This window comes from Streptopelia decaocto (assembly GCF_964273445.1).
Source record: "Streptopelia decaocto genome assembly, chromosome: 17".
NCBI lineage: Eukaryota > Metazoa > Chordata > Aves > Columbiformes > Columbidae > Streptopelia > Streptopelia decaocto.
In genome coordinates, this window is record NC_138672.1 from 4479096 (window position 1) to 4506214 (window position 27119).

General features: G+C 43.5%; 1 protein-coding gene across 1 annotated transcript in view; it reads left to right on the plus strand.

Moving 5' to 3' along the window:
• PAPPA (pappalysin 1) overlaps nt 1–27119 on the plus strand; it is a 174290-nt gene that overhangs the window by 43182 nt on the left and 103989 nt on the right. Inside the window, exons 3-6 of the mRNA XM_082067857.1 lie at nt 7824–7969; nt 12370–12663; nt 16627–16819; nt 23141–23262. Of these exons, the coding sequence (XP_081923983.1) occupies nt 7824–7969; nt 12370–12663; nt 16627–16819; nt 23141–23262 (755 nt within the window). The remainder of the gene's footprint in view (nt 1–7823; nt 7970–12369; nt 12664–16626; nt 16820–23140; nt 23263–27119) is intronic.

Below are 27119 nucleotides of genomic sequence, written 5' to 3' on the forward strand. Positions count from 1 at the left end.
CTGTTTTAAAGAGATGCGTCTTGAAACGTTCCATGCTTTAATCTCACTGTCTCAGAACTTAATTGTACAGTAAGATCACCATTCTCTTTGCCAAGGCTTTCCCTTTGTTTTCTTTCTTTCTTCGTGCAAGCTGGCTAGCCAGCATATCTTTTCCTAGTTCTGTGTAGCTGGTTAGCTTAATTATTTTTTATGGTTGTGCAAGGAAAAGGGGTTTTCACTTCTTGCTACACAACTGAACTCAAATGTTGGTCCCCTCTTGGACGCAGCCCTTGCAGAGGAATAAGGCTCCGCGATCACATATTTATGGCTTGTAGCACTGCAAATCTTCATAAACCTACAGAAAGGTTATATAAAGGTGAGGTCTGTGGTATAAGAAGTGGGTAGTAGAGCCCTAGAGGATGAACAGAAAGAGGGAACAAATAATTTCGTACATATTAACAGCCACCCCCAAGTTTTGCCTGGAGCTCAGACAGAGTGTGTTTGACATTTGAAGATTTTTACATCATCTTTTTCCCCATTCTTTTTCCCCACTCTTTCTGATCCTCGCCAGAACCAGCAGCAAAAGTGCTGGAAAAAAAGAAAAAATAATCTGTTTTCACTGTATTTCTGAATCTCAGCCCAGGTTTGTGAAGGATTTGGCAAGGATTTACAAACCTTTGAGAGAATCCGTGTAGAGATCTGAGGAAACCCGCCTCCTCCCTTAAAAAAGCAAGTTGTGTTGGCCAGAAATTGGGCAAAAATTGGTTATTTCAACTGAGGTTTCCTTTGAGATTTTGGATTTGAACCTGAAGCTGCACTTCGAGATTCAAATTTTGCTCTGACTGACTTGAGATTTACACTGGAGCAAATATATCCCGGTCAGCGCCGATACTTGTGTGCAGCACAGAGAGAGCAGGAGTTGGCTCAAATCATAAGCTCATGTGCACCAAACCAAAAGCCGACCCAGCTGTAGGTTTGTAGAGGTTCGGCCATCAGGTTTATTCCAACCTCTTGCTGTGGTTCAGCCCATTAAGTTGATAACTACGTTTAAAACATCCAGAAGTTATCTCTAGGCAATGTATGAAATGCAGCTGTATTGGTTGTTCGAGGTCTTCTATGAGAAAGTCAGATAGGGTTGAGCCGTTCGGGTTCTGTAGAAAATAATACTGATTTTCAGAATTTGGTGGCATATAGTTTTCTTTATGTATGGGTTGGTGCTTTTCTCTTGAAGTCCTAGAGGTTTGTAGTGCAAAATGCGACAGCAGAAATGTGTATTTCTCTAGGACTATCCTGCTGGAGAGCCAGCATTTCAAAGAAAAGAGAATGAAAATGATGACTTGACAATAGTAAAAATTCCCTACTTCAGGCCAAGGAGCTGCTCTCAGTCTCTGAGTCAGGATAAGTAAAACCCAGTTGCTCAGGGTCGGTCTTAAACATGTAACTTGCCACCGATGTAAAAACCTCTGTCCAGCTTTAACCAGGTAACCTGAATGCATTGGCAGTGGCACAGAGAGTGAGACAAAGAGTTCAGGACAAACCTACCCCAGAAGCTGCGTGTATATTTGAACAAAACATTCTTCCTTTCTTGTAATGGGAGATCAGATTTGGGGGCTATAGAAGGACATTTGCTGCAGTGGGATAACCCAAAATTCTTTAAAAGCTGCCAAGCCTCCATGTGCTGACAGTGCTTGCAATTTATGCTTGTGGACATGACCTAGTGGCTGCCTGGTTTGGATGCGGTCAGAATTACAGTCACACATTTGGATTTCAGTGTGAACACAGGCAGTGATCTGGATCTAAATTGGGACCTGAAGCCTTTCACTTGTAATATTCTGGCTCCGCTCTATTTCAGGCTCTGTCCCAATTACTGAAAGATTTATACCTTTATCAATAAATTATCATGACTTTTACTACACTTACACCAGTGTCTTAAATTAACACTAAACTAAATGTAGATGAAGCACGCTTCCTGCTTCACATGATTTATGGCAATCTGTCTGAAATGAGGAGCAAAATTAAATTTGTGAGCAAAGGAAGATCTTTAACATCACGTCAGGCAAAAATTGTATTGCAAGTCCACTGCTACAGGGGGTGTGTAGGTTGTCTTTTTTTGTTCAGGTTTTTGGTAGACCTGTAGCGCTTTAGGGGGGAAAAACAAAAAGGTAGAAAAAATGTTAGAAATGTTTGTAGGTCTGAAATCTCTCCTGTGTACTTTACGTGGGGTTGGAGGCGATAGATGGGATGAATGCAGCAGTTACACGGCACTGATAAGCTCTCAGCGTGGGGACTGTGTTGTCTTTTGATGACTTGTCTTTGAGAAATGTGTGGAAAGGGGAGACGAGAGTGTCAGAAATGAACAGAGGTCAGAAAAAATATAAGCAGTGGGGAGAGGCTGAATAAATAAGGTGGTTTTAACCTAAAAATGAGACGGTTTATGGCTGATATAATGAGCTTTCAAGTAAATAACAGGTTTGGTAAAGCAGAAGGGAGTCATCTCATCTCCATGTCTGTGGGCAATGGCACAAATAGACGTGAACAACTGTTGCTGCAAAAAAGGTTCAGGTAGACCTTCCGAAAGACTCCCTGGTATTGAAACACGGGCTGCAGGTTGCAGGGCAGTTGTAGTTGTCTTGTGTGGTCTTAAGGGTGATCAAGGTAAGAATGAGCTTGGTGTGACGTGTAGGGATGCACCCACTTTGGGGTGGAAGGGCCAGCGATGGCCTCTGAACATCCTTTCCAGTGTTGGTTTTCAGTGACTCTACGATGGAAGGCAAAAGGCAGCTTACACACTGGCATCAACACAGGGTCTCCAAAGGAGAGTTCCATGTCTAACAACCCCAGACTGAGAAATCGCAGGGGGAAAAGCTAAATTACAATTGCGTATGTCTGCCAAATGGCCGCATTTCAAGGTCAGCTTTCAGTGCTGTTGAAGTTACAGCTCTTGCCATTATCTTCAGGAAGAACATCATTCATCTCAAAACTGTCCCTGCTGTTCACTGCAGATATTGAAAATCTGTAGGTAGACACTGCGAGCTGAAGCCACTAGGTAAAGGCCTAGGACATAGCATGTCCAGAGATAAACCGGAGAATTTTTGAAGCTGGCTTCACAATTCAGAAGATGCTAGCATTTTGTTTTGATTTAATTATGAAATACAGTGCCTTTTATCTCTCAAAAACTCATCAGGCAGTTGGAGGCCATACTTCATAGTGAGCAGATAGCAAAGTTCTTAGTCTGTGTTTGGGTGGGGTCTTGCAAATAATCCCTTAAGTATTCTGTTTGTTTTCTTGCTGTAAAGCGACACTTGTCTTTGAAGAAAAAGAAAATAAAAAAGAAACAAAAAACCCCTAAGTCAAATAGAGAATAACTTGGAGCAAACAGTAGAAAACATTTCTTAACAATAAGGGCTGGAAGGCTCTGAGTTCCTTGCAAAAACAACCACGAGTTCAAGAGGCTGCACCCAGCTACATTAGGGCAACACGGGAAAGCTGCTCTGTGACATGGAAGAAATGGGGGGAGGAAGAGTTTCCAACAAAACTGCTCGATTCTAGTCTGCAAGGCCAAATTTAACACAGTTAGACCTGAGACCAACAGAGTTTAAAAACCATTGTCAAAAGCGTTTGTAGCTAAGCAGCTGTGATCTGTGGCTGGATTTGCTTTGGAGCAGAAGGCAGCTCCTCGTAGTGGCTCCATGAGCAGGTGGAGATGCCACCGGGGACGGGTCCTGCTGCAGTGGAGCCACAAAAATGGACGGGAAACAGGCTTGACAGATGAGAGGGGAACGCGGATAATGGCTCGTGTGACGGATGGCGCAGGCTGCGTGGTGGGTAGGGCGGCTGCGAGATGCTGCTGGATGAGCTAAAGACTCCATTAGGCTGAAACTGGAGCGCTGTACGGGATGCATGTTACTGATTGAGGTCTGGGCCTTACTGGATAAGGGTGAGTGGCTGTACGGTATGGTTTCAGAGGGCTATTTACACCGCAGAGGAGGAAAAAAGCGAACCGGACCTGCACATTGGATGAATAAGTCGATGAAAAGATCTGGGTGGAAATGTGCACGTTGCCTGATATGATTTGGTGTCCCAAATGGCCTTAAACAGCCCATAGAATTTCTATGTCTAAAACAGATTCCAGCAAAGTAGACCTTTTATGATGCACTAATAGGCTCATTAGGCTTTCTTGAGCAAGGCATGCTCGCAGCATCGTATGTTTTTTCCATTACAGGAATTACACGTGTTTTGTTGTGCTTTGGGTTTTGTTTTGTTTTCCACATAGACTTGCCCTGACAGTTCCCCCATTCAGGTTTATATTGGAGGTACCATCTCGAGCCAATGAATTTTATGAAATATGTTGCTGGCACTCACGGAGAGATGCATAAAGGAAATATTCTAATGACAGTTGGAAAGGCTTTGATCCCTTTCCAAGACTGCACTCATGTCTTTGAAATGTGAGTTTGGCAGTGCTGGAAAGGCTCTTTGGCTCTCTTTGGCACGAGCCCATGTGACAGACATTATGTCCTCTATCAGGGGACCCACATAACCTTGAGAAGTGTAAGCAATGCTCGCAGATTGCGTTGGGTCAGATAGTCTGGGCTGATAACAAAGCAGCCGCAGCAACAGGGGGGAGTCAGCCTAGTCCAACACAATAACTGAAAACTATTTTAACCTGGTAACTGTTGGGTCTGCTGCCTGCGGCTATGTAGTTGGACATGAACTGCAAAAGTAGTTAATTTATGCCTCCTTGAGTGTAGGAATGTGGTGATGATGGATAGGGATGGGAGGTTATTAGAAACATGGGGAGGAAGGAGAGGGTGGAATTCCAGCTCGTGTTTTTATCTCTTACACACACACGCTGGTTCCTTTCCATGCATACTCCGGGCTGTCTTGCATGTGTGCAGAATCCAAAGCCTTGCTTACACACTCATACCTCTGTTCATGCACGCACATGTTCGCACGCTTACAAGGGATTTGCCTCAGATAAATGCTTGAGCATGTCTATGTGCTGGGGGTTGCTGACTGCTTTTACAAAGGGGTTTGCATTCGCTCCCTCCCAAAGACGATCTGTTCACACCTAATCCTGTGCAGACCCTTTGCTGAAAATCCTTTTAGCATTCTGTTCTTACACCACTTGAGTATGTTCTGCTCATTTTCAGACTCTTGTTGGCTAGCAGAGATTTAGTGGTCAGAGAAATACTATAAAATCAAGTCCAATTGACTTAGTCTGGTGGATTTACGTAAGAGATGAGTTCAGTCTCAGTGATGCACTGAGATCACTGGCCAATTAGTTAAATGCTGTCTGCTCTGGCTGTTGTCTGCAGTAATAGCCCATGTACAAAACAGCCCTAGATGTTGAAGCACATAGGTTGTATGCAAGTGAGAGTGCGATTGTGGCTACGCACTGAGGATATAAATGGGGATTGGATTGTGTAAACAATAAGCAAAGAGACAGCTGAGAATAAAGAAATATTAGTTTAGATTGTCTGAAACGCTAAGAGAAGAGTGAGGATAAAATGGGAATCTCCAAAGGGTAGTTTGATTATAGTTACTCCTACGGGGATTTGCATAGGCCATGAGGTATCTGCATCCAGAATCAACAACTGCTGTCTCAGTACAGACACTGAGCCTTTCCTTCCTGCTGTGATACAAAACACACAAACATTTTTCTACTCAGAGGTACGCAAGGCTTCTGTTTCTGTCCTTTTCTCTCTTGCACAATGTATCACATCACTCCCACTTTTGCTCATTGTCTCTTTTACTGATGTTGCCGCACATGCAGTCATAGACATCGTTCCCTTCAGATACGTGTATTCTCTGTCATGTGTTCCCCAATGCCTTACACTTTCATTTGGAAATGCATATTAGTGCTCATATGTAATTTCCAACTATTACTCATGGACATGTATTTAGGGAAGATGTTTTCAAAGGTGCAAAAAGATTATGCACAGCCTCAAAACGACGTGTAGATGCGTGCAGAACAAGCTTGAGGAGCTAAGGGAAAGATCTCTGTGTTTTCCACAGATGTGTTGGGAACAGTGGGGAGATGAGAAATGTGTAGAGGGTCACAGTGCTGACCTGTCCTTCAGGATGTCATCCACATCCATCGGAAGAAAAACACTGTATGGAATGGAAACATACCCTTCCAGTGGTGTCCCCAAAGAACACGTCTTCCTCCGTGAGTCAGCGAGGGCCTGGGGACACCCAGCCATGAACTATTTTGGAGGCAATGACTTCAGCAAGTGGCAGGGGAAGCTATTGTGGAAATATGAATGTGTTTTCCATTGGGGAGTCCCCCAGGGAAGGACAGAAATATCTTGATGCTGAGCCAACCCCGTTATTTTTTCTTCACCCTTCTGGGAACGAAAGCCTTGCAAAGTATGCAAGGAACCCTACTTACTGAATGTGACTGCATTTGATTTGTGAGCTAAATAAGCCCTATACACACCAATGCACATATGGAAAGGAGGACTTAGGAAGCAGAAATCAACCTGCTCGAGCCCATCATGGTGTCTTTTCCTTACAAGCTTGTCAACCGTGCTTGACTGTGTGATCTCTCCATTATTTCCACCTGTCCAGTGAATACAGTTTTAGATTTGGTGTTAGCACAAACACTTCATATCAAAAGGCAGTGTGAACTGGAGACAGAGAAGCAATGGGTTTACTCTTAGGTTTCACATTCTCCAGCCTTACTCTGAATTAGAGCATCACGTTGCCGCTGATAGCAGTGTGGCACACGCTTCGGCAAGCAGCTCCTCCTGTACTGACAAAATCTACTCCTTTAAACAAGGGCTAACAAGCCAGCAAGCTTAAGGGGTTGGCTCTGCTTGCCTGCAGGCAGATTCCTCTGTAACCTCCAGACATCCCAAAACCCAAGAAGAAATGCTGCTCATCTTGGAGGGGGGACCTAGGGAGCCTTAGGAATTTATATCGTCTTACAGTACCACTCTTGGCACAACTTTGCTTGCTGGAAAAAGCAATTCCTGAACAACCGTCCTATGTCAGGATTAGACCACGTGCAACTTGGCACAAGTGACTGTCCCTGGTGCTAAAGGAGGAACTTGCTGGTGAAGGGTCTGGAGCACAAGTGTGATGGGAGCAGCTGAGGGACCTGGGGGGTTTGACTGGAGGACAGGAGCTGAGGGGAGACCTTCTGATCTCTGAACTGCCTGAAAGAGGAGGTTGGAGCATGGAGGAGGTTGGTGTCTTCTCCCAAGTAATAAGTGATAGGATGAGAGGAAACAGCCTCAAGTTGCACCGGGGGAGGTTTAGGTCAGATATTTGGACCAAATTCTTCATGGAAAGGGCTGTCGGGCACTGGAACAGGCTGCCCAGGGCAGTGGTGGAGTCACCATCCCTGGAGGGGTTGAACAGACGTGGAGATGAGGTTCTCAGGGACATGGTTTGGTGGTGCACTGGGCAGTGTGAGGTTGACAGTTGGACTGTATGGTCTTAAAGGTGTTTTCCAACCTAAACTGTTCTGTGATTCTCTAATGAACAGCTTAGAGGAAATCTGCAAGGTAACTGCTGATATAAAAAGATTTACTGACCATAATGCATGGTTAATTACATTTACAATAAATAGATTCCTATACTTATCTTAGGAATGTGGACAGCTTTATGTATTTACCTTGGATTTTGTGGCCTTAGTTAATCAATGGCCTGGAGTGCTCAGATGAGATTCACTATACAAATGTAAAGTAATTGAAGTTTGGGAGCGGGTTATTAAAATATTTCAGGTGACTGATATGCAGGATATTATAAGATCTTTGCCTGGATTGCAGCACTTCTTCAATACTTCGTTACTTTTTGTGTCACCTTTAGAAAGAAATAATGCTTTTCTTTTTCTGCAGAGCGTACTTAGATGTCAATGAACTAAAGAACATACTCAAACTGGATGGATCCACACACCTCAACATCTTCTTTGCCAATTCCTCTGAGGAAGAGCTGGCTGGAGTGGCAACTTGGCCCTGGGACAAGGAAGCCTTGATGCATCTAGGTGAGTGATAAAGATGTTTCTTCTTTGTGAAGCATTCTTTTGAGACGGTAAGAAGGAAAGACAAATATGCGTTAAGCTCTGTTCTGATTTCTTATCATTCCTCTTATATATAGTCAGGGGAAAAAAAGTATTTCACGATTCCCAGATACTGGCTCACAACCAGGAAAATATTAGGTTATAAACCCAAAGCATATTATGGTATTTGTAGATGATGTCAAGCTGAAAGTATTTCACCTTTTAAGTGAAGCTACTTTACAGGGCATTCACTCCATGGGAGCACTTTGTGAAGAAGACTTGGGGGGGGATAGGTGGGAGATGCTGGACAGAAGTGAATTTTTAACTTTAGCCCGTTACGTTCTGATCCTTAGTTCATTACTTAGTAAGCATTCAATTAATTTTCCTCACAAACAGTAGTTAAAATTCGCTGCTATTTTCCTCTACCAGTGTTCAAAAGAGCAAACTGCTGAGAGATTGTATTTCTAATGTTCATTTGAGTGGAACTGGAAAGAGTTCACTGCCCTGCAGATTGCCCTGCGTGTTTCATAACTAGGTTGCTGGGTATGGCTGCTGGAACCCAGGGATCCAGACAAAGCTGTGCAACCTCCCAAATGACTCATTGCCCTGACACCTGCAGTGCCGCTGGACCTGTGCTCCTTGCAAAATGTCAGAGGGACCTCAAAAGGTTCAGAAGCCACTGACTGAGTCTGTATGTACTTCTCTTAACTGCAGAAAAGCCTCCCTTGGGCTGCAAACCTGATCTGGTCATCTTACAAGAGCAGGGAGTCTCACAAGTTTTCCAGACATTTCTTCAGGCTGTTCAGACTTTCCTAGGCTGGAAGTGAAGTTTCATCCGAGTTCAGTCTTTGTGAAAGGCTGTTTCAGACAGTTTTTATGTTAACCAACCCCATGCTGAGCAAAACAAAAAGGATGCGGCAAATGTAAAGCCTAGACAAGAAGAACAAATACGGTGTTTATCCTAAAGCATACTGTAAGTGCTGAACTACAGCCCAAGCTATCAGTCAGGGAGGTTTTTCCACGTTCAAAAGTATATTACCCCAAAACCCAGAAGTTAACATCTCCTTAGCATCACCTTTCTCCATAGCTGAGAGAGGTACATGGTCAGACCAAGTAGTTGGAGTCAGCTGCCCTACTTCAGTTAGTAAACGTTTTATTGCAACATCCAGCTCTGCAGCTGCTCTGGAAGAAGCGTGAGCAAACTTCTCTTCCCCAGCATGAGCACTGACACACATCCAGTCTCCTGCCGAGCTCAGCTGGGAGTGAGGCCTCTTCCACCCTGACGTGCCTCCAGCCCCATCTCCATGGAGCACCCAAACCAGAAGATGCTGTAGGTGCCTTCCATGGAGCATCGCCCATGGCAACACCTGCTGGCAAAAACAAAGATAGGTATTAACCCCAGCCTCAAGTAGCACCCACGCTGTGGTGATTTCTGTCACTTTGTAATAGCATGGCCCTCTGCTCCAGCGCAGGAACTCTGTTTGCTTCTGATTGTGCAGCAGTATGGTGAGAAATGTTGGCCCTAATGCCGCTGCTGGAGTCAAATAAGGCTGCAATATAGCTGATCCTTCCCTAAAATGAGTATTTTCACTGCTTCCCTTGGTGTTGCCCTGGGAAGGAGCAAAGAACAAGGGGAGAGCTCCAAAGCACCAAGAAGAACCTTCTGCAAGAGGGCTGGGGCTTGCCCAAAGCCCTGATGACTTCCGCTGTCACTTCGTTAAACCGATTGTCAACATCATGCCGGAGCAAAACAATTCAGCTCCTAGAGTGTATTGACAGAATTCATCGACCAAAAAAAAAAAACCAAACACAAAAAACTCATAAGAAAAAAAAGACATTAACCAACAGTTTAAAGTTGAGTTGGAGTGGAAAAAAAAGGTAAAAATAAATAAATAATGGTCATAATTTCCTGTCATAATAGCCCTCCTAGACCTGTGCCTGGTCTGCAAGAATTCATCTTTAATCTTTTTTACTCTCTTCTATAAATCCAATATGTACTTAATAAAAAATATGAAATATGTCCTGTGGTGCAGATCTAAAGGCTGGGATAGAGATTGGCTGGGTGAGGGAGTTTATCTTTTCTGGAAAACTGCAATTGATTTAGATTCTTGACAGCTGTGAAAAATATAAATTTTCAACAAAGGCAAAAATCAAATCTCCCTCTCCAGCTGCCTCAGGGCTCTCCAATGCCAGAGCCACTTACCCAGCCTATAGTTTGAAGGCACGTCCTGCTGAGGAATTTCACCAATGCTCCTGCCATTGGAAAACCAACTCTGGAGTTATTCTTGGGAAAGAGACCCCCACAAAACAACACACTAGGGCACTCTCTGGGTGTAAATGGCTCCACATGGGTGGATCGCAAGAGCGAGGGATACAAGGAACAAGGATATTGCGGTGGCTGCATATTTGTATATAATTAATTGGGATTGTGAAGAATTAGTGTAAGGGCCAGTTCAGTGCTGTCAAAAGGATGTGCAGATGCTGCACGTGGCAGAATAGACATGATGTTGCAGCGTGATTTATTCTTTCACTCTTTTGTATCTATATTTAAACTTTCAGTTAGTTTTTTGATGTTATATATGTATTTGTACGTGCCCATGTGACTCCTTTCCACTGTGTGCGTGTGTCCCTGCAAGACACCCAAAGAGGTCCTTCCTCTCTCTTCAGCATTGATAAAATTTCAGCTGGAACCCTGTATCATGTGTGGACACTGTACTTGAAGGAAAACGTGAGACAACTGAGAAAAACAAAGGAGAACAGTCAGGGAGGTCTCGAAAAGGATTAAACTACAAGGAAAGGTTGAATGGAACGCAGTGATTCAGACTGAACGAAGAGCCTGAAATGGGGATGATGACAATCTCATAAAAGCTGATGAAAGGGGAGGAGAATCTTCTGTTTTTCGTATCTGTGTGAGGCAGGACTTGAAGTCATGAACTTAAATTGCCAAAAAAAATCAATTCAGATTAGATGCGAGTTAAATCTTTGCAGGCATAAGGATACTGAGTGCTAAAATTGATTGCTGGGGCAGTCATGTCATCGGAGGTTGTAATGAGACATTAGGCCAATATGTGTGAGGGATGGCATTGACCTAATTGGTCCTGAATTGTTCGAGAGTGGAATTTAGATGACTTCTAAAGATCTTCTTGGTCTTATTTTCCTCTAATTCCATGATTATTGCAACCAAGTCTCCTGGCAGATGAGAAGGGAGAGTCCATGGTGCATCAGAACCCAGTGATCTCATCTTCCCTGTGCTAAAGTCACTGATAGAGTTCCTCCTGCCAAAACCTTTTCTCTCCTTGTTGTCACTAAATTACTAGTGTACCGTATTCAAGATTTATTTTCCCACTATAACTTTTACAAAGCAGTCTCCTGTTCTCATGGCAGGCAAGATAGTCAAACAGTTTTAAATAAAAGGCTTGGAAAAGTTGAGGTCAACAAGTTAAATAAAGAAAATATGAAGTACATCATAAATCTAAAGGTACATCTAGCAGAGCTAAAAATATAATTCTTATGATTAATTCAGTATACTGTAAAGCCTCACTAATTTACTATTTGCTTATCTACATATCCCGTAATTCATACAACAACAACAACAAATCACCGTTGGTTTTCTTTGCACACATTTAGCAACCATACGGTTCTTTTAGAATTATCACATTCTAGGATGTAATATTTTTTGATACATTAGATTATGCGTATTCATTAGTGGACTGTTCAGGTCAGATGAGGCTCGTGTGAGTGCATGAACAGTGTGTTTCTGACAGTCACTTCAAACCCGTCTGTGATCAGAGCACACCTCGCAAAAACTGTTCCAGCCTTGGGTGTATTCTCTTTTCTTTATTCAACTCTTAGTTTTCAAAAGTGGGTGCAACCTACTGCAATTTTTAGGGTGTTTCAGAAGTTAATAGGCTTCTGTTATGTCTTTACTCTGCAGAATAACATACAGAGAGTGCTTCAGGTATGTTTTATTCGATTCTTGGTATCCAGTGTATCGCTTACACTTAGCTAGGCAGAATAATTTTATGTAGGCACACTAAATGATTTGAAATTGCATAGTATGAAGTAATTGCATATAGGATTTTTCTTCAAGTTAACAAACCAACCAAACTGACAATATGCAGTGGAAAGACCAATTGTCACTGTGTTTTTAGTTTAGGACGTTGGACTTTGTACCACAATTCCTCATCCTTAGAGCCCCAGATTAAGGGTGTGATTGAACCTTGTGGTGCAGTTTCTCTGGGTAGTTGATTTGCCCAATTGTGGAAAAAACAATCCGTGCTATAGAGGATCTGATGAACTACCACTGGGTCTGCCCTTAGGATTGTTTCCCTTTCTCTTACTGTTGTGAGAAAAACAAGACAAACAAAACTCTTTTCCTCTTGCAGGTGGCATTGTGCTGAATCCCTCCTTCTACGGAATCCCCGGCCACACACACACGATGATCCATGAAATTGGGCACAGCCTGGGGCTCTATCACGTCTTCCGGGGAATCTCAGAGATCCTCTCCTGCAGCGATCCGTGCATGGAAACCGAGCCGTCCTTCGAGACCGGCGACCTTTGCAGTGACACCAACCCTGCTCCTAAGCACAAGCTGTGTGGGGATCCTGGGCCTGGCAACGACACGTGCGGTTTTCAGAGTTTCCTAAACACGCCGTTCAGTAACTTCATGAGTTACGCAGGTACTTGGGTTTCCTTGTTTTGCTGCTGGTGTCTGTGGTTGGGCAAGAACAGAAGAATGACAGTATTACCTTTGCTTTCTACAGTCCATTTCATGCATGGCTTTATGCTGACCGGTGTGTCCGTTGGTCTGGGACCAAACTTGTTCAGGGATCAAACTCGATGGCCCCTGGAATCCCTTCCGATTCTCCTTCTTCTTTTCACCCAGTTTTCCCCAACTTTATGTAGTTTCACGTGATGACCAGGCAGAAGGTTTGGGGTAGGGAAGCAATGAAATAAGCATTAAGAAAACAGCTTCCAAAGGCTGTCTAGCAGATTTGACACCCTACTTTCCTGGCATCTGGATGCCTGATCTATGAGGTCTTTGAAAAACTCAGATTCAGAGATTATTTACCCTCTTCTGAGGTGATATTGAATGTCAGATGAATATTGATACCACCAAGGCTGTAGGATAAACCTGTGACAGGTAGACATCTAATGAGACACTGCTCATGCTTCCAGGTGTCCATTCAAATACCATGTTTATTGTATTTGGAGCCACTGTGTTTCAGCTGGAATCACTCGCATCTGAGTTACATCATTAGAGTGTGAATACTGAGATAGTACCAGGATCAGGATTGCTCTTCTGGTCTAAGACCACCAGTGCTGGTCTGTTCTGGGAGTACAACTACAAAGGCTCCATATCAAAACCACCCCTCCAAGAGCAAGAAGCTGCTGAAGTACAAGCCTGATTTTGTTGCTGTAACTCGGTGGGTTTCTGGCACTTCTACTCACAGAGTGTAATGCAAAGAGACCAGGAGCTCCTGTGACCCTTGCCTGCCAGACAAAGGGGGTGTGGGATCCTTGCTGCACCCCTGGAAGTTCATAGGGAGTTGAAGGATCCTCTGTTATTTCCCAGAAAGAACAGGGGATACCTTATTTCCCCTTATTTTGGGTCACAGGGTCTAGCCGTGATGGAAGTTGGTGACATTGAGCTGACAGCGTCAACGACATTTTAAAGGTAACCAATATACTTACAGCCACTGAAGGGCACCTTTGTACTCCAGGCAAAAACACAGATTGCCCACTCAAAAGGTCACTGGAGTGCTTATTCTGTAATAAAACTGTAGAGAAGCAAAGTGTTTAATGTCATCTGGGGCACAGATTGAAATGATTTATAACAGAAATGCTTGTATGCCCTTCGTGGCACTAGCCAAAAGTGATGCTTAGTTTTCTCTTTATTTTTTTGTTTGTGTAGATGGTGTTTTCAGGGACAAGCATCCATGCATGGAATCAGCTCCTCAGTGCATTATGTGCTTCTGTGAGTGTGGCAGGGCAGAGTCTTGCTGCTTATACAGCCTCCTGGTAGCATCGCACAACTAAGTCGGTGCCACTTCAGATGACAACATCCCTCCGCCAAATTGTTGTGTGTGGATGCAACAAAGGGCGGAGCGAGTGTTTCCAAACGCTGAGGTCTCTTCTTCCACTAGCCGTGCCAGTTCTCTCGAGAGCCGAGACAGAGAGGCAAACCACAGAGATACCTATCTGCGCTCGAGAGCTACATATGTGCTGGTGTTCTGAGCAGAACCCTTTTTTCTTCTTGAAAAATTAAGTGAAGCGACATGATAGGCATCTCTAGAGCTCATGCATGAATCTGTTTGTTTTTCTGTTGTTGCCAGTGGAACAAAAATCTATCAGGATATCAAATTGCAGTAGAAATACCTTTGAAACATCTAGGTTGAGGTCATGCAGCTCTAAACATTGTCTTTCCTTTCTGTCTTGGTGCTTCTATACAACACGATCATATTGTGTTTGTCTAACATCCGTCTAGTTATCCCAGCTCTGCAGCAAAGCACTGACTTAAAGAGTAACTTTTCGTTCCCTGAAATAACAAGTTACAATGTCAAGATCAAGAAATGTAAGAAATTGGACTTGTAAATTATTTTTACAAGTCCAAATAACCGTGGTGTTCCCAAATAAAATATAACTTAGTCTTTTAGATGACTCTTCATGAAATCAACAGGAATACTGCCCTGAATTCTGTTGGAATAATCATCCCAGCAGTGCCTCTTGAATTTCTCTAATTATTACTCTAGTGCAGGTTCTTAAACTTCTCTTGAAATCGAGGGATCAAGTGAAATACCTTCCTTGCCTCTCCTCCTCCCCCTCCCCCAGGACACAGCCTGTGCTGGTGTTTGAACAGATTGGGAATGCAGGTCATCTTTCTCCTGTGCCATTGTCTCACTGCTTTGTCCTATATGTATTTTATTGTTCCTTTATGATGGCTATTAAGGGCCTTTGTCTCCTTCTGTGCTTCCGTGAAGAATATTTATGGCATTTAGAGCGTGCTCGGGGACAGACCATTGAAAATTATTGAGGAAATCCAGAGATGTCTTATTAAAGCAGCTCTTTGCATACCCACAGGGATTTGTAGATATTTCCAGGCTGGTGGTGTCTGCCTGTCTGTCATCTGGGTGTGTTCAATGAGAGGGGGTTCACTGCTCAGGGAAGTGAGGGGAGATGCAGGAGAACCTGTGAACTGAGGTCTCCTCCCTGTGGTGGGGCTGTAGTTGGAGCAGGATCCCACCCGAGGCTGTCTGCTCTTCCTTGCATCTCAGGGAAGATGTGGTAAGGTTTTAAATTAGCCAGCAATTTCACACTTCTCTTTAGAAAGAATTCATATATTTTCATTCCTCTTGAGTTCCACAGGGCACGGACTTGAAGACATCAGAGCATCCAGTAACGCTGTTACGGTATTGAACTGCCAGCTTACACGCACGCAAACAACTCTCCCAACAGCCTTCGGTGACCTGCATCTTCCCCTCAATGTGTATTACTTGACCTGTGCAGAGCTGTCATTGTTGTTTGTATCGCAGCACTGCGCAGAGGTCCCAGCTGGGACTGAGCTTTACTGGGCTGGGAACTCTGCAGTCTCATGTGAAGAAACACTCTGTGTTTTCAAGGGCTTTTCATCTGATGGGAAGAGTACCAGAAAAACGGTTAAAGTGCTAGCATCGAGTTCTTCAGCATAGCTTTTCTGGGTGAATTTGCACAACGTGTTTATTCCTTCTGTGATCTGCACAATAGAGAAATAGTAATCTTCTGCTTCTCCAGGGCATTGTAGTTGTGAAGTTGTTTGGTGTTCAGAGGGCACTAGATATGTTCTTGTTACCAAGTCATGTTTGGGGAAAACAGACGAGATGAGAAATGGGTGTTTACAGGAAATTATCCAGCAAAATTGTTTCTTCATTTTGAATGAAAAAGAAATTTGAAATAGCAAAAATGTTTATGAAAATTCAGAAAGGAGTTAGAATCATCATAGTAATGGGGGAGATTTTTTAGTAGAAATAAAGTTCTTTTACTGAACCAAAAATGACATTTTCGATCAGTGTTTGTAATAATTTCTTATTTAAATCGATGATTCAGAATATTTTTATTCATTAGAAAATTTAAGGACTTGAAAAAATTATGTGTTTTTAAAGTTCTGTGTTCTTTTAAGCTAAGAAATGTGTTAAAGTCTGTTGCACACTGTTTGCCTGAATCTCAGGCAATGCTTTTTCTGAACAGTAGCCATCTCTTGCCCTTTTATCGTCTCTGAGATATTCCTTTAGACATGAAATTCTTCTAAGCCCAGAGATCCACTGGTAGCCCCAATTCTGACCAGAAGGTGCTGCACTGCGGCTTTCTGTTTCTTCACCTCCACGTGTCTCTCTCGTCTTGGGATGATCTCTAGGTGCTTCATATGTATCCCAGACCAGAGAGAGAGAAGATTTATGGATTTATTTTTTCCTTTTTAACTTTTGTTTCCTTTCCCCTACCTCCACAAGTGATGACTGCACTCATTTGTTCACAGGCCATTAACTTTAGTGTGCTGTAAGAACCCATCCCGGCTCTTGCAAGAAGCTGCCGTTCACCACATCGTAATTCTCCCTCTTGCTCCTACCTTATCTCCTGTGTCATTGATGTGGCTTCTGTTTCAATTCCAGATGATGATTGCACCAACTCCTTCACGCCCAACCAAGTGGCCAGGATGCACTGCTACTTGGACCTCGTCTATCAGAGCTGGCAGTCCACGAAGAAACCGGCTCCTGTTGCGATTGCCCCCCAGATTGTGGCTCGGACCTCCACCTCTGTCACCCTGGAGTGGTTTCCACCCATCGATGGGCACTTCTTCGAAAGGTGACCACGCGCTGCTCTGTACTCTTGCATGGAATTGAACGGGAAGGGAAGAAATAGGGGAAAAAACAGAGGCCCCTCTCCAGGAACGCAGCTTTATCATATGCTGTGCTCAGGCTGGGTTAAGGCTCTTTCTTAAATTGGTTCCTATTGAGAAGGTTATTGATCTGTTTTCTGCTCTTCCTTTCTCAGCCTGTAGCACTCGGTTGAGGGCCATTGATTTGCTATGTAAAGGGCAAATCTTTTTCCATACGTTATGGGAAGAATTTTCAATCAACGATTTCAGCCCTGTGATTCCTGCTGTTACCGCTCCTCACAAATACCTGTGGGCTTCGGCTCTGCCTGCACGTTCCCCCTCCTCCTCTTGCACGTTTCTTTTCCAAGAACATGGGGAATCTTGTTCCTCCTCCCGTGACAACACAGAGGTCCTGAGCAGTGGAATCTCGCAGGGCAGGGAGGTGGCAGGGCCAGGGGACAAGTGTTGCCTCTTCCCTGAGCTGCAGGTCTGAGATGGGAGCTGAATCAAACACCCAAACCCCTGAGGATTTATTGTGCAGGTGTCACCTTGCTGCACCCCGAGTAGAGCGCGTAGGTCAGAGTCTGTGTGTCACAGGCATGCAGCTACGTGGTATCAATAAAAATTAAATGAGTGTAGGGTTCTGGACAAGAGTTGCACCACATAGCAGTTCATGAGCAACTGGGTAGTTAGTCTAAATACTCTTGGATGGGCTGTAGGAGCAAAGGGAGCCCTAGCAGACAATTCCCTGAATGACTGACCTTCTCACATTGCCGTTAACTCCCCTTCCCTGTTTGCACTTCTCCACCGCTTTTTGCTTTGTTATTTTGTAAAGAACAAACTTCGCGTGTCCTTCAGGGCTGTAGCAGTACGTACCACGGGAGGCCAAATTTACAAGCACATTAGCGCCCAAAGTGCTGTCTCAGCGCTGCTGCTGTGCTCGGGGAGAGCACCTTGAGAGCCGCTGCCTCCAGAACTCGTTCCAGCGCTGCGAGGACACCCTGCCCATTTCACTGGCCAGCTTGCACTTCATTTGAGTAGGCAGAGAGCTGTTATTTTCTGCTCCGATGAGGTTTTCCAACTTTATTGCAGATGAATACAGGGAGGGCAATCAAATTGTATCAGGAGTTGATAAAGAGAGGTTTTGTGCTCTGAGCGGTGTTTGCTTTAATTGCAGTTTTGCAACTGAATCCTTTTATTCCCTATGTGTGAAAGAGACTTATGTGGAGTTCTGAAAATTAATTCAGAATTTTTTAGCCTATAATCATTTTTAGGTAAATTAAGTTTCTCCAATTTAATTTAGATTTCTGAAGATACTTATTGTGTTTTAAATAAATACCATCTGCCCCTTAAAACACATTGATGCAGAGTTAATTTTTATGTAACCAAATATGTCTTTATTACATATTTCTTATAACTCAATCAATATGTTCTTAATAACCGCTAGTTAGTTGCTTCTTAAATAACATACAGTGGGTAGCCTGCTTAATATAAAATTTCATAACAGAGTTATCATATGTTAAATAAATAGTGATTTTCTAGGAAGAAAAAAGTCCTTAGGGTTTTCAAATCTGTGTGCTCAGTATCACTGAAGAGATTTAAAGACACAGCCCCAAATACTTTGAGTCCAATTCCTTGTTAAAATGAGATTCCCAATGCTAACAGATCCAGAAATGTTACTGTGACTATTTAAAAATGCCACAGAAATATATAAGTGATCCTGTCTGAAACATGCCCAGTTTTCTGATAAATTAATCAAAACAAGGATGATAGTAGTATTAGAGTGACTAATACTGGAAAAGCTCATGTGCTGAGCTTCTAGCACCGATATGTCCAGCGCTGCTCGGTTAGAGATTCATGCCTGTATCAATTTGTAAAATTGGGTCACTGTGCAAGACAAGTAGGAGGTAAAATTGGCCAAGGATAATCTTATCTGTGTGTGGGAATACTGTAAATCTTTGCAGATATTTTTACACAAAGTGCACACCATGGCCCAAATTTTACTTGCCTCACTTGAATGAATAAACTCATTCACTTCAATGGGACTATTCATGTAAAAAACAGAAGACTGATACTCAACTGCCGAGTGCCTTGGGCCTGGTTTCTAATGCACAGAGGCCCCTTCCATGCTGTTTTGACAGTGTAAAAGGGCCTTAAAAGGATGAATGGCTCTGGCTACATTAGCAAGTATTGTGGCCCAATATAAGTAGATCTCTAGCGCAAAACAAGTTGTTAATGAAGACCTGACGTCAACGCTGTCGGGGTTTTGGGGGGGTTGTTCCAGCCCCCTCCAGCCTGGCCCATGGCACCAGCAGTTGGTTCATACTAGGTGTGGTCCTGGAACACACCTCTGCTCTGGTTTGGGGCAAAACTGGGTCCAGCTTCCATATTCTAGCACTGTGAGCAGTGCTGTAAATGGAGTACGTGAAGAGTTTCACTTCACCAGCTCACTCCCAATCCAAATTACAATACTTTTATGTCCCTTTTCTTCTCTAGAGCTGTGCATAGGCAGCGACCTCTGCTTAATGGAAGTCAGGAAGGGAAAGTTTAGCCTTGTGTTTAAAAATCCGAAGCTGGGCTGGCAGCATCTGTGGGTGAGGTCCCGGCAGGTCTGCGGCGGGAGGGAGATAAAGCATGGAAGGCCATGTGCCTTTTTCCTGCTTCGATGCAACCTTGTCACAGGTGCTTTTCTTTTAGGCCCTCAGTGCTAGGAGTTACGTGATTAATTATGTGGGTTTGGGGACAGAGAGTAATGCCAACTCATAGTTCTTGTACATTTGGGGTTGGCTGTCCTGTGTCCTCACACCTTGGCAAGAGAGCTACGTGAGCTCTGCACAGAAGTAAAATCTTCTTCCTGACAGACTCTCCTTAGCTATTTAGTGTGTTTAATTGATGGTTGCTATATGGCTCTAGACAGTCATTTACCTGCACATAAATTTGCCAACATGTGCTTGACCCTAAACTCCAGCAGCTGGTTGAGTTTCTAAACATCTCTAATAATCACATGTATCAAGAACCAGCATTTCTTCTTGTAGCTACTACACGTGGGATTGGAATTCTTACACAAGTCCATCCTCTCATTTTAAAAGGGCATGAAAAATATCACATGCGCATGTAATAATAAAATAATAATAGATACAACAAAACAAGTGAAAACAAGTGAGAAAAAGAAAAAACTCTATTCATTTCCTGGCTGCATCTATTAGATGCGTTCATCTGCTGTCGCTAAGCATCCATTCATGCGCCTCCTGGTTGATGTGCGTAGGCAGGATGTAAACAGTTATTGTAATAGGGCTCTGCAGCAAATTCTGCTTGGGCAGAAAACTTTGAATGCATCTGCTCTTCCAAGTTTTCATTGAGGTGACTGCATTAATTTCCATGAATCTGATCCTATCTCATTCTGAGCAAGCAAATATTTTGGTCAGGATGGTGTCCCAGATCTAGATGGCTGGGCTTGATAATTGCTTGCTTAAACCTTGCTGGAAACTTCCGGTGTCTTTGAGGGGAGAGCACCAATTCTGAATTTCAAGTAAGCAGATGTAATTTAGTCTGAAAACAGGCGCTCTTTACTGAAAGGGATGACAGGTTTTTACTGGTTTTTGGTTGCCCACTGAGCTGGTGCTGGCCCTAAGAAAACTGTCTGGTTTTCACCAGCAATCTTTAGGTTTTGAATCCACTTCACTGGAATTTCATGCTGTAGGAATGAATTCCTCCTGAGTTCTGAACTTCATAAACTGGAATTTCCCCAGTACTTGGCTTATTAGAAAACAGAAGTCGTGATTTTCCATTACCCTTCACTTTGGGAAGTCATGTGCACCGGTGTATAAGGTGTTAGATATGCTATCATTCCTCATTAATAGTTTTGAGCCAATTTGCTCTCATTTTGTCTTGATGTCAGCGACTGCATAAGGTGTAAGGATCTGGCTCAGGTTTTCATAAGCCTGTAAATGTGATTCCATAATTAGTTTTGACATTCATGGCTGTTTGTAAGATTTGTGTGTGAGAGTCCGCAAACCAAAAACTTTAACCCAGGAGTCAGTCCCTGCGTAACTCCCTTCAGCCACTGGAGTTACATCAGGGTTGAGTTTGGCTCCCAAATTGGAAAAGTAAAAAGAGAAAGTTTGCTCATAGCCTTTCCCACATGATGCTCCTTGTGATTTCTCTTACCTCCAAGTCCTTGCTGCTAAAAGGAAATGTTTGTCCGTAAGTTTTTTTTCCACCATGGCAGCCTGTGATGAAATTGTATAGCTGCTAATTTGAGTAAAAAGCAGTCCTAATTGTGGAAACTTGGCTTGCAAAGCCCTGTCCTCATCCAGGACCAAGTGCTAATGCAGGAGTCTCTTTATAAAGAAACTGAAAGATTATTATTGCAGCGTCTTCTATCCTGACTGTTGTTGGATGGGTCTCTGAAAAACAACTGCACAATAATAATTCTACGTTTTGATTTCTCAGTACCTTCTATTCTGGATTCTTGAATTTTTTTGCATGTATTATTTAGGCAAGCTGAGTTAGACACTTAAACCACTGCTAAATAGCTGAGAAATTAAATAGGGAGGCAGTGTCATACCAATAGTATCGGTGGGTGAAGCGAGACAGAGAGAAGTTATTCCCAACATGCCCAAGTTTGTTCATTACCAGCATTACAGATTGTGAGAGGAAGAGGAGGACACCTCTGCCTCCCTTTTCTCTGTTCTACTCCTTTGCCACGTTTTATTCTTCATATCTTTTCAGCAGGTGCATCCCTTGCAATATGGTATCATCAATATGGCCGTGGGCTGTGTTGAAATATGGTACAAGTTGTACCACAAATTTCATTCTAGGTTCCCCTGTTGACAATCCCTGCATCCACCTAATTAAGCCAACAGAAAGTTGAGTTTCCAATAGATCCCTGTCAACAAATAGGAGATGCGAAGCTGTGGGTCGTTCCTACCACCAGAGGGAAAAGAGATCGCACAGACCGGGAGGGCTGGGAGAGTAAATTTACCATCCCGATATCCTTGTGGAGGATGCAAAAGAACTTGTGCTTGAGGGTCACAGAAACCACCGCAAAGCAGTGCTGAAATAATGGAGCAATGGCTAAAATTTGCATAGCTCATTATAATAATTGATGACTCGGTCCATACTTACTGTGTTACTACCATGTGTTACGCCTAAAACTTCTTTCCTAGGAGCATTTAATCATTAATATCATTAATTTTTTCCTTTCATTTTGACTGATCATTGTTCCTTAAAGCAGAACAATGAATTCTGAATAATAAGCAACTTACTGGGATGAATAACCACACATTCTAGGTCATACACAGTTGCAAATTTTGTCATCCAAGGAATGTAGGGATGAACTGTGTGAGCTGCATCCTCAGCTGATATAAAATCAGCTTAATGTTATGGAAAACATTAGAGTTACTCCATTCTACATTAGCTTTAACCCTGATCTTGTGAATGTATTAGTAAAACTATTTATGAATCGGTGTTTAAGTGGGTTTTCCTGTTCAAACCCTTCTGCTGATAGTACTCTATTGATGGTAGCTGGTATTAGAGGTATTGTGGAGGTGAAGTAATGTTGGCGTTGGGGAGTGAAGTGTCTTTCTTAATGCCATGTCCTGCCATCTGATGGCGTGAAGCCCTAAGCTGTTGCAGTTCAGAAAGACCCATCCGCTGGTGCCAAAGCCACCAGGTGTCAAATCCAGCTTCCCCTCTGAAGAAGATTCTGGGCATGTTCTTTTCTGAGTGTTCATAACCCACCCCTTTTCCAGGCTCATAATGATCTGGGCTGTGATACACCTCCAACAGCAGGTCCTTGCAAACTTAGCAAAGCTGTGCTTTGCAGAGCAGCTCTGTCTGATGTTCTCAGAAACTGGGACTTCACCCTCTCCTCTAATCACCAGTAAGCCCAAGACCTTCACAATCTTGAAGATACTACAGGTTCAAGCAATAAATCCATAGTGGGAGCAGAAACAGATCTGAAAGCTCCTGAGGCTGGTTTTTCTGCTCTAACCACTAAGCAACACGTATTTCCTTTTGTCAGGGTTTGATTCAGTTGTAGTGCAGGGAAAAAGAAATAGAGCTGAGCGTGATTTCACAGGTTGCTGCTGTTTTGTGTTGCATGGCAGATCCACAGATGCTGTCTAGGCAGCCCCTTAGGCCAAACCTACAGAATATCAGTGTCAAAAACCACTCTTATTAGTACTGTCAGTAAAGAGGGTTAAGGGGAACCAGTTCTAAGTCTTATTGCTCTTAATATTGTTGACTAAGCAGCTCACTCAGCTGTTACTAAGTTGGTGTGTTTTCCTGTTTTCCTGGCCTCCTAGAGAAGTGGGATCAGCGTGTGATCTGTGTGCAGAAGGAAGAGTCCTGGTGCAATACGCCTTCAGCGCCTCGTCCCCCATGCCCTGCGATCCCTCGGGGCACTGGAGCCCGCGGGAAGCAGAAGGTGAGTCACAGAGTTGGGGACAAAGCCGTGGTGGGGAGAGGTTGGGCCAGAGCTAAAGGACAGCCACAACAAAAGTGGGAAAATCTGAGAGAGAGTGATTATACCTGTATGTAACATGAACAAAACTAGAGGACATATGAATACACTGTGCTCCAAAGTAACGGCACTGGCTGGAATACCTGTGATTTGGCCCCCGGGTCCTGACCCTGCCCATGAATTAAATGAATTTTGGGAGCTGAACCTGAATTTCAGAAAGCAGCAGAGTGCCAAGAAGCGCTCACCATTCCCATCTTACAGATGAATTCTTCAGGGAAGCTGTTTGCTCCTTCCACTCCTGCTCCAAAAGTAAAGAATTACATGTTATTTCTTTGGGCCCAATTTCAGCTGCCTTTGCTTACCCTGAATCGTGACAGGCTGCACCAGCAGACAAACTGGAAGGAGCAGAGATTGCCCTTTGGCAAGTACTCTGCAGCATGAACACAGGCGACTACATCAAGCCCAGTCTAGTTAAGGGTGTTTTGTGAACTGTACTTCTCTTTGAGCATGTTGGAGAGAGAACAGTCTGCAGAGCTGTTGTATGATGCCATTAGATCTTCATTGTTAACTCCTCCATATGTACTTTCCATTATGTAAGTAGGTGGATGTGGTAGAACACACGTAAGATTATACCAGGCAAAGGTCAATAATCACAAATTATGGCTTGGAAAGAGCAGAATATTATTTTAGTTGTCCGTCATGAGCTGTTCCTTCGGGAGCAGCACACTCTGGGCCCAGATTTCACCGTAAACGTGCAGGTGGGCTCATTGAACTCAAAGGCCAATCCCTGGATTTTACAAACTCGTTATACAAATACCTTCTTACACTAAGGGCTTCTCTGTTCTGCAGCTAGATTGTGTGGGAGTTATTCTAAAAGCAGGATTATTTGTGAGCTAATGGTGATCTATGCAGCGCTGACACCCAGGAGCCCTCCTTTGTCCTAAGGTCAGCATGTGTAGCAAGATGCATCCTTGTTGTGTGGTGGGACAAAACATGTGGGCTAAAAGTCCTCTGCCCCAAGCAACCAGGATGGGGACCTAACAGGGGTTGTGGTTCACTCCAACCCACCCCCAAAGTTTGGACACGCAAGGGCCAGGTTGTCAGGCACCATGCAGAGCCACCTGCCCCTTGGGTGGACGTTCAAGAGCTCCAGCTACAAGTGTAACTGGATTGTCAAGTAAACAGGAGTAGCCAAGTTTGGATCGCTTGCAGTAGTAGTGCAAGGTGGAAGATGGAATTTCCACTTAGCCAAGGATTACGAGACTTCGAAACCTTGTTTCGTTTGGAACAAAACCTGAAACTTTAGAAATTCTCCATGAAGGAAAATTAAAAACAAAAAGTGTTTGAGACTGGCCAAAATGTTTTGTTTAGCTCATATAAATCTTCTTTCATGAACTTTTGTTAAATTATAACATTTGAAAATAACCACTTTTAGTATAAAATCGAGGGCAAAAGCAACTTCTAATAAAAAAAATGAAAAGTGTTTCAAAGTGCAAAAGTGAAATTATTTCTTCCAAAAATGTCAAAACACAATGTTCCAATATTGTTAGAACTTTCTTCCCATTTTCTATTCCAGAAAAAAAATTGGCTAAATCAACTCAATTTTACAAAGTGTTTTGATTTTGAAAGAACTTCATATTCCATTGAGATACGCAGTTCTGTCAAAATTCATCCAATGAGCTCTGATTTGAAAACTTCTAGATCTCACACGTCTTGCCAGCGGCATCATTCCTAGAGAAACTAAAGCTACTCTAAGATTTATTACTCAGCTGCATTTTGCATTTAATTTCCTCTTCTTACAGTGTGTGCCTGCATGTTCTTAACTACGAAGGGTGCAGACTGATCCTTATCTGTCCCAGTCAATTGCTGTCGTGCCATTGCTGTGGAAAGAAAATTTGGGAATCCTATCCTCTTACTACGTTAGTAAATTGTCTCCACTTCAGGGTAGAAAATATACCAAGTGTATGGTATTTGTTGCTCTGTCATTTTCTGTCATCACTACCGCACACCCTGACATTCAGGATCTCTGCCTATTTGCACTTGGTCTGAGTTACAAATAGCACAGTTAGATCATTGTCTGGCTTCTTTAATTGTCTATCTGTGAGTACTCAAGCATGCAAGCTTTAAATTCACTTTCTGTAAGCGTTCATGTGTGTGTAAATCTCCACTGCTTGAATGTTCATGGAAAGTGAATAAAAAAGAAGCCTAAGCGTGGCCAAAATGAACTAGTTTTAAAATTTGAGACGACACTCATGGAAAATGTTTCGTAGTGCTTATCCAGCTTCTTAGCAGAAAACCACATTTCTCACGTGTCTCTGAAGCAGCTCTGAACCTGGTGGGTCTGATGTCATTTTCCTGAGGTCTCACAGCATTGTTGTGCTGCACAGTTACCCCAGGTAGGTGACACCATGTGGTCTGCACTACGTGTTGAGCTGTGCCTATTAAAAACAGCTGTGGGGACTGTGTCCTGCCGAGTCCCCTGCGTGTGTCCGGGATGAGATATCTTGTGATTCTTTCTCAGCCAGTTGTGCCCCTTGTGTGAGTGGCTGTTTCCTCCTCAGCAGCAGCCATGGGAAGGCACTGGAGATCAGGCAGCTCTGATTTAGTCTCCACCTAAAGTTCTGTAAAGTTCTATAACCTACCTGGATTCTCACCAGCAACACCAGCTACGTAAACAAGCCTTGCAGCACCTCTACAACTCAGTCAAAGGGGTTTTTTGTATGTGAAAGGTAATTTTGGCTCAAACCCAAGTAAGGACCTTCACTTACTGTGCAATATATGTATATATTGGTCAGTTCCTACTGCCTTGCTCACTGCTGACTAGAAAAGTGTGAGAAGATAATAAAAATTTTGCTGCACTATGCTGCTCTAGTGCCTTTCCCAGTGGCCAATATTTCACTTGAGAGCGATTAATTCTTGTTTGCAAGTGGAGCTTTCTCAGTTGGGACTTAGAGTCCCACTGGACGGTGCCTTTGTCTTGACCAAGTCAGAAATGTGGCAGGTGAGCTGTAGCTGTGACAGCAGCTGCATCCCGAGAGGCCACCAGCCCCAACTGCCCTCCCTGTACAAGCTTATCAGGTCTCTGGGACGACGGAGGGACACGGTGTCTGCTCCCAGCAACTTAGCTTAACTGCGTGATGAAGGCTTGTGATGCCACATCAGGCTGTGGCGGTGGCCAACGTTTTTGGGGAAGGCTTCCTCCCATCCTACCATCCCTCTCTAACCAGGAGATGGGATTTGACTTCTCACAGACCTCACATTCACATTTGGTTTGTGTCGGGCAAGACACGATGTTGTATTACCCAGGTCTAATTCTTTGATGATATTTAAGAAAGGTTCTCTTTATCTCAACATCATTGAAGTTTTTAGTCTATGCAAGGCTCCCATTTTTCCAAGTAGTTCTGTTCTCACTCAGAATGGGGTAATGATCTGTATTAAACTCCCTGGAGGCTGAGTTCAGTTCATCTAACACATGGGATCACACCCTGGTCTTGCAAAATATGTAGGTTTATTCACTCTTTAAGTATTAGAGAGTCTTCGAACTGACAGAGGTGAATTTGCAGGAACCCAAGTGGAGGCCACATTTGATCACGTACTAGGCTGCGAGCCATTAATCGACTCGATTTTCCTATCTGCGAGATGGCAGCGATAAGATTCACAAATCTTTCCAAAGCCCTATGAAATACTAGGGTTAAAACCCACCTTCTTAGGGCTATAGTCAGGAGTTTGCTGTGAATCAAAGCCATCGGAGGGCCTGGCCAAGCACATGAGGACAGCAGCGAATGTTGAGATAACGTGAGTAGAACAGGCTATTCGCCACT